Source organism: Scophthalmus maximus, chromosome 2, assembly GCF_022379125.1.
Source record: "Scophthalmus maximus strain ysfricsl-2021 chromosome 2, ASM2237912v1, whole genome shotgun sequence".
NCBI lineage: Eukaryota > Metazoa > Chordata > Actinopteri > Pleuronectiformes > Scophthalmidae > Scophthalmus > Scophthalmus maximus.
In genome coordinates this window covers 23,303,313-23,311,850 of record NC_061516.1, presented here as the reverse complement: position 1 = coordinate 23,311,850, position 8,538 = coordinate 23,303,313, and the positions used below count along the sequence as shown (strand labels likewise).

Genomic DNA, 8,538 nt, shown 5'->3' with positions numbered 1-8,538 from the left:
CACGTCTCTTAAAGTGTCGACAATTGAAGTCTACAAACTGCACTCGCAGTGTTGTGTGGTGCGGTCTGCACCTCTTATTTTTGTTTTCGACTTACAGACCCTGGGCTCAGGAGCACACAGAACATGTATTGCTTTAGAATGGCGTACTGCCCCTTTACTCTATTCATTGCTGCAGCTCCACGTTTTAAAATGTTTGGTCGTTAAGTAGGTCGGTTTGCTAATGAATAAAGTATTTTTACGATAGTTTTTCACTTAAGGGACTGAATGATGATGAGTGGGGAACCCAGACTTTCAGTCAGACAGTGACTCACTCGTTTACTGCACCGAGTGACATCACACGATGAGAACGGAGAGTCAGTCGTGACCACGTTTAAAAATCACAACCATAAAAGCCTTTTCCATGTGGACTGCTCTCATCGCGTCATCCTACAGGACCACAGTTGTGACCGTCCTCTGTTTCGACAGCGTTCTGGTAAGAGATGATTCCATCTGTACGTTTTTCTTTTTCCACTTGTTTCTTTCCCGCTTGGCACATTTGAAGTATGTTTTTTTTCATTCCATCCTTGTTGGTTTCACAACTCGTGTAAAGGATTGCAGTCTCTTTGTCCCACCAGGATCAAATCACCCTAAATGCTGTATTCTTAGATATGTACCTGTATTCGTGTGAGGATGAAGTCGTCTTGAGTAGGAAGTTTGCGATCTCCTAAAAATGTTCATACTTGTATAAAATGGATTTTATTCTGAATAAACAGTTATAAGAAACACCAGTTCCTTGGGAATCTTAAAACGTAGATAATAGATATCCTCCACATTTCTCTTTTTTTTTTTACATAATTATATCTATTGCATATTCTTTCCTTCCAGATGATCAATGCTATATTTGTCCAAATTTTTTTTTTGTCAAACAAAAATGGCACCTTTTTAAATAATCAGAATGTACTGTATTGTCATCGAATGCCAACTGAATACAATGTATTTACCGCTGGGACGAGCATGTGTGACCAGACCGTTAAAGTCAAGTTATTAAGGAACCAATTTGTCTTACCAAAAAATAAACTTTTGAGTTGAACTTTAAAAAAAATTGGCCTGACGTTGTATGTGTTCCGCGATTGGCCGTTAATATCCCCGCTGCGAATGTTTCTGATACAGTGTATCTGCTCTGCTTCGTTCCGAGTGGTATTAACGGCCGACTCTTCCAGCCGCAGGGACCTGGTGGAATGAAACGCATCCTCTGAATTAAAGTCGGAAGTGACCTTTCCAGTGAAGATTTTGAACCGAAACGTTGGGGATTGTGATGACTTTTACAAATGTCATAAAGTTTTCTTTCTCTCCCCCCCAGTACATCCCTCTGAAGGTCGGAATATTGAACTGCATCCTAACGTTGTGGGTATTTGTCAAACCTTGACATCTTAATAGACATGATCAGCTTTTTTTTCTCTCTCTCAGGCTCAAACCCCTGAGGTAAAAAGAATGACGTAATGGGAGTGGGATGCATTCATTCATTCATTCATCGACTACCACTTACAGGTCGCGGGGGGGCTGGGGCCAATCCCAGCTGACTTCGGGCGAGAGGCACGCTTCACCCTGGACAGGTCGCCAGCCTATCGCAGGGCCACATACAGAGACAAACAACCATTCACTCTCAGATTCACACCTACGGGCAATTCAGAGTCTCCAATGAACCTGACCCCATTCTGCATGTCTCTGGACTGTGGGAGGAAGCCGGAGAACCCGGAGAGAACCCACGCATACACGGGGAGAACATGCAAACCCCACACAGAAAGGCCCTGGTTGGTTCGAACCCAGAACCTTCTTGCTGTGAGGTGAAAGTGCTAACCACTACGCCACCGTGCAGCCCAGTGGGATGCATGTTGGATATCATTTATATCGCAGCATCTGACTGTTGCTGGTGAGGTAATCAGCTAAAACCATGTCAAACAGTAAACAACAATACTACTGCTGCGAATAACGATAATAAACTTTATTTATATAGCACCTTTTAAAACCAGAGGTCGACATACTGTAGAAGAGTCATAAGAACTTTGATATTATAAGTTGTGTTCGTCACCGTACGGAGCCCGCTGTGCGCTCACATGGCGGTTCGGTAGTTTCGGTGGCCGGCTTCCTCGTCGTTGCCGTCGCCGCTCAGGATAAGTGGCTCTCTTTCCGTGCGAGCAAACAAGTCTTTCCACTTCTCCCCGTGCAGCCAAGGTGACCCCCGGCATCGCCGCTTCGCAGTGAGGAGGGCAGCAGCCGTGACCGCCGCCACGACGCCCCCCGAGAGCCCGGCGAGCAGCAGCCAGGGCCACGCGTCCCGCAGCGCCTCCAGGTAAGGACGCATGGACTCCGCCAGCCGCTGGTCTGGGAAGAGAGAGAAACGGGAGAGGGGGACGCAGGAAAAGCATGGGGGACACCAAGCTAGAAATAAAACTCGATGATGGTAATTAACCAAAATCTGCACAGGTTAACTGATCCCTTTGCTGTCGAGACGTCTCTTTGAGAGAGGGAGCTATAGTTGAGGACTTATTCAGGTAATGTTGCCAGCGGATCGAATCCGTGGGGCAGGACAAGGCCCTCGGGCAGAGCTCTGCCTGTATTCAAGGGTTCTTTGTCGTACGACGAGTAAATCCGGCCATTAACTTGTTGTCCCTTTCTTGAGTCACCGGTCAAGAAAAACTGAGTATAGGGAAACACTTCCCTCAGAGGTGAACTTACTGGCGTCCAGCAGGTGGGAGTATTCGTATCCAAGCTCCTTGCTGGAAATGAAGAACTCCCTGTTTCTGTGGAGGGGCAGGAAGGGCACCATGTGGTATCCGCCGTTGTGCCCGATCGGAGCGTTCGACTCTGGATACTGGGACGGAGACGGCCGGTGCCTCCGGAGCCACTCCTCATAAATGCTTTTCATGGAAAACAGACAAAAGAAATGAACTGCGCGTGTGTGGAATCACAGAGTTTCGTGTGTCTCTGCACTGGGCCCCTCTCTTACCTGTCAACAAAAGCGTGGTGGAGGAGGAATATGGGGTCGTTCGCTGAGCCCTGCACTGACGACATGGACCCGTTCATGAACACGTGGACCGCGGCGTGCATGTACCTACGGGAGCTGCTTCCTAACCCGGTCCGAGGATCCCCAAATCCTGCAGGGGGGAGGACCAAAAGCCTTTCATTAAAGAAACACCCCAGGTTCCCCTTTCATATTTTATGCCTTGGACAACAACAAAATTAACATAAATAATATTTTGGAAATCAACCTGTCCAACAGATTTCTGTAGAAATTATTATTATTATTATTAGGACACTTCCAAACAGTGTCAGGGGAGGCTCAGTGAATTGGAAGTGAAAAAAACTATAATAATCTGGTTAACGAGATATGTCATGGACACAGTAGAGTTGGGAGTAGAATTTTATTGTTTGCCCACTTTCCCCAGTGTCAGAAATTGATAAATGTCCATAAGGGAGTAGGGAGGATCATTATCTATGTATTTAAGAGTTCTCTAAAGTTATGTCAAACCGCCATATCGGGCTATCGCTGCTGCACACCTGTTGACTGTTTGTGGATAAAAATGACCGTAGGCATCCAGAGACTGACCTTAGGTTACGAATTGGACAAAGGGCCCATTTTCTTTTTCTTTGTCTGAGGGTATAAGAGCACCGTCTCCGACTTTGAAAACCCCAGAGCTACAGGCAGTGTATTTGAAAGAGTCACCAGTACGCATTTTAGTAACGCACAATATTAGTTGAGGGAATATTAACACTGGACAATCCAATTTCTCTACAGCAACCTCAGTTTCTCTGGCACAACAGTGGTACTTCCCCTGCAAATCGTTGATAAGTGCCACAGAAATCACTAATAACAATAATAACAACACAGGTTATGGACATTAACCACGCAACAGGAGCGCAACGGATTCATTAAAACCGCTTCTAAGACAAATTATAATAAACCTGCGTTGTCAGATTGTGAGCCTTGTTCAAAGTGGTGCTGAACATCTCATGCGAGGCCCCGGACTGGAGTGCACAAAGTCACAAGGGCAAAACGAACCAAAGAGAGAAGCACCAACATTAAGAGCACACTGCATGGAACTGGGGTGGATGCATCAAACGGAGGCGGCGCACAACCACATCTGCGGCCAGGCGTCCTAGCTCTGACCTTCCATCGTGTTCCTGAAGCTCATGTTGGCGCTGCGGTCCATGGCCCCGGCGTCGTAGTCGGTCAGGCCCAGGGTGAACTCCACCTCGGCCGAGGTCGGCAAGCGCTCGGTCACGTTGCGGTTGTGGCCTCCAGGGTTGCGACGCAACGGGCCCTCCTGCGTGGCGTCGCACAGCACGCCCCCGTCGTTGTAGTCCTGCGCTCTGGAGCACAGGACCTGCACACGCAGACACAAGGCAGAGGTCAATCGTAAATGGACTTCATTTCAACGCCTTGTGTATTTCACGTGGCACCTTTCGCCACACAGTTGAAGTGCTTTGCGAGTAAAAAGGCGGACAAGAGGACGGGATCAAAAGCGGTGCACGGATGAGAAGAGTGAGAAGCTGAAACGAAACATTTTTCAAATGAGGGTCAGGGTACGAAAAGAAGTATGCAATGCAGAGAATCAAAGTGAAGTAGATGGAATGCCAGTTAGTTGGTGCAAATTATTGAATACAGTTACGATTTTAGAAATTAAACCTTAGTTTATTCTGTTATGACAGTAAATCGACTACGAAATGTATCGCCAACTATTTTGATAATAATAATTTTTAATGTTTTCTTTGCTCCTCTGTGAAACCTAAATATATTTGGTTTGTGGACAAAACAAAACATCATGTTGGGGTTTTTGGGAGACACAATCGACATTTGTCACCATTTGACTGCTGATCGATTAATGATTAATAGACAATGAAAATAATTCCTTAGTTGAAGCTCTAAGACAATTGGAGGTAAAATCTCACCCAGGCAGGAAAAACTAACTGTAAAATAATTTCAAAAATATTGATCAACGGACATTTCTTACTTGAGTAAAGGTACAAATGTCCTTGTGATGTCCATTCTCCACTCATTCATTCAGTGAACGAGGGGAATATTATATATTATTATATGGTATTAACCACACGTGCCAATAGAATGTCCGTTGCCTTTGCATGTTTGTGATATTCAAGTAAAACATGTATACACAGGTATAACATCTCGGAACTGTATTCATATGTATTCATTAATAAGCATCACTGCAGGGACAAAAGAAGAGAACGGAGACAAAGTTGGAGGGAGTTGCAGGGACCGTGCGCTCACCCTCCAAGACGAGAAGACCGAGCCCGGGCTGAGCAGAGCGGGGTCCGGGCCGCTGCGGGCCCCCATCAGCTCGTCCGTGCACACGTCGCAGCCCCGCGCGTCCCTCCAGTCCCAGTACGGGATGGAGAAGTCCGCGTCCCCGCTCAGCCGCCGGATCTCGCGCTCCCAGTGCAGCAGGTAGACGCGGTGCCACGGCAGGAACGCGGGCGCCCAGTGCGCAAAGTCCGCGTCGGTCCACACGTCGCCCGGCGCGCCCAGCAGCGCGGCCCGGGACACGTAGTAGTGGATCCACACGAACACGTCGTACACGGACACGTCGGCGAACATGGGCCTGGAGCCGTTCTCCATCTGCGCGTAGGTGCCCGTGGCCACGACGTAGTCCGCGCTCACCGTCTGCTTGGCCAAGTTCAGGTAGGCCAGCAGTCGCGCCCTCTCGGCCCTGGACAGGTGGAATACGTTCCTCCTGAGCGACTCTCGCCTCTCCTGGCAGGTCGGCCCGGAGTAGCCGAACTTGCAGTCCGCGCAGTCGAAGCCCATGAAGTTCCCCGCGCACTGGCACGTCCGGTTGTAGAACACCAGGGGCCACTGCTCCCGGTCGTCCACCCCGGAGAAGGGGTACTGCGGCCCGTGCGGCTGCTCCGGCGGCTCCACGTCCCCGCAGGAGCCCCGGCCCGAGCTGGCCCCGCACGGCGAGCCGTCCCCGGCCCACGGCGGGCAGCACTCCTTGGCGCGCAGGGCCTCCCGGGTGGCACACGGGCGGGGGAACTGTTGGTGGCTGGGCACGAAACGCATCAACATGAAACCGAGGATTATCAGTGGAGGCATTCCAAGCAGGTTTAACTGTGGACACGGTGTAGGCATGTCCCCGGCCAATTACCCCCCTAAAGTGGTTCAAACCCATGTGATGCATAGGGTTAAATACTTCTGGGATTCCTCTGAGAGACCCCCAGCCCTCCTCCTCCTCCTCCTCCTCCTCCTCTTTGTTGAGCCGGTCACATGCTGCTTAACCTCAGGGTGAAGCTCACTGAAGATGGAAACATGAGAGCATTTTATTGCAGGGGCCTTGAAACAAAGAGTCAACTGAGGACAAACGAGCGGACCCCAGAAAAAAGGGCTCATGTGAATAGCTGGTATTCGTCCGGGCGGTTTTTCCAGAAGAAGACATTGATGCCTCTGCCTGGTCTCACATGACCACACGTCTTACACCTGGGCCCTTTAATCTGTGGTTTCCTGATCAGCAGCACACCAGGTTCATCCCCACCAGAGGGTGCCATGCGACCGTACCTCAGATGTAATCCTGTCTCCATGAAGGACAGTTCACCATGGGCTGCACTTTACTCCTCTCCAGGCAACCGATACCACGCAGCCCTTTGGAGGAATCGATTCATTTTTTGTTCTCGCCACACGACTCGATATACATTGTCAGTCGTGACATCTGACCCTGGCTTTGTTAGACGCGTCGCACGTTCTCACTATTCCAAACTGTGACTGCGTTCCCGCTTGTTCCGTCGCTGAACTGAACCCCTCTGCAGATCCCACAGCAACTTATCTTTATGTTCATGTATCCGAAAGGGGACAATGCACATTGATTAACGTGCGTACAGTACGTACCTACATGTAAGTCCAACGTGTCAAAGTGCCAGACTTAGCCACGTTGGCTAGTTTTCATCTGCAAATCATACAAATAACATATAAACACGTGTAAAAAAAAATTTCAGCATATACAATTAATAAATCAATGACATAACCGTATGACATAACACATGGAAGTTACAAATGATCATAAAACATGACAATAAGTGAAATTAGACCGAAGGAAATAGGAAAAGAAAACTGATAATTAGTAATGCAACAACATAGCCTATGACCTCTGGTCCAAATTAGAGGATGTTATAGTTTCCAATAACCATTGATTTATAGAATTGGGGAAGGAGTTTTTAGTTGTGGTGATCCTTCTTTGGGTTGGGGTTGTTGCAGGCGCGTGTGCTACTCAATAATAAAAAAGCCGATTGTACAAAGGAACTTTTTGTGTATCGCACAGTCGCCCTCTGGCAGCGGCTCTAACGTGGCCATAAACATGCCGGAACCAGTAGTTGGCATCGAGTGCACATTTCACTCATTTTGAAACAACACCTCGTGCTTGGTAATGTTTCGGATTCTGCCGTCCCTTTCCACCGCCGATGAAGCCGAATCACCGCGAAAGAAACGCATCATAATTTAAGTGACAGACTTATCACAGAGCCCTTGTTCCACAGTTCACATGAGTGTTTCTGAAATCACTTCACACCCTTCAAATACACGTTAGAATACAGACCTTCACTTATGTTTGGAAGGAAATTCTGAGAGTTGCAGCTGATGTGCGTGAAAGGAATTATTTTTATACTCACACTGTGGTCACTCATTTTTTTTTCCATGTGCTTCAAACCATGTGTCTTTGGAGCACACAGATGGCAGTGATGCATCAAGCAGAGTGCACATGTACAGTGTGTTTTCAGATTATAAATGGTCAACGGGGTCAAATCAACCAGAAACGTGCCTTTATAAATCACCGTGTTGTTTTTTAGCATTCATATTTGAAAGTGACAGAAGTGAGACTTTTTTTGTCAAAAGTGAACTTAGCAATAAAGGGGAATCATCTACTTTCACACACATGGGAGGAGGGCAGACGCAGTGAGGAGACCAGGTATCGACGTCCACGAATGCCTAGATCAAAAGTGCATTACGAGGCGGCTACAGTTGCACAGTTATGGAGCCACGAGCACTGTAACCTACTCCCCAAAAATAATGCAAATGTAACATCGACGAGATTCTACACAGCATCCACATCATCATACAAATCATCCACTCACACAATTTTAAGAGCAAAGAATCTATAATATAGAAAATATAATACTGCTTACCAGGGAATATGAACTGTAAATATGTCAGCCTGTACATACTGTAAATACATTGATAATGCAATGATAGACAGTTTTTTTTTTCAGTCACCACGGTCACATTTAAAGGGCGAATCCGGGTCAGTGGGAAAGGAACAACTGGCTGCAGACCAATCGCCTGCGGATGGAGAAGAGCAGTCATTATCATTTGATCGTATTGATTCTCACACTTTATTCTTCGTGTGCTTACTCACATTTTTTTATAGCATTTTCCTCCTCATGTTTAACAATGCGTATGTGTGTGTGTGTGTGTGTGTGTGTGTGTGTGTGTGGCTCGTCTCTCGGAGCTCTCCACAGTTGCGCCTAGTTACAGCGGATGCTCCGCGCTTTCCACTG

The 8,538-nt window shown here is 47.6% G+C and overlaps 1 protein-coding gene across 1 annotated transcript; it reads right to left on the bottom strand.

The window, feature by feature from the left end:
• Nucleotides 1–1,960: 1,960 nt before the first annotated feature.
• Nucleotides 1,961–6,180, bottom strand: LOC118301560 (tyrosinase-like). The gene is made up of 5 exons (XM_035627179.2): nt 5,267–6,180; nt 4,148–4,364; nt 2,987–3,134; nt 2,716–2,897; nt 1,961–2,361 (listed from the first exon to the last, which is right to left on the bottom strand). The coding sequence occupies exons 1-5, from the start codon at nt 6,125–6,127 to the stop codon at nt 2,090–2,092; spliced, it is 1,680 nt and encodes a 559-aa protein (XP_035483072.2). The 5' UTR covers nt 6,128–6,180; the 3' UTR covers nt 1,961–2,089.
• Nucleotides 6,181–8,538: the final 2,358 nt, after the last annotated feature.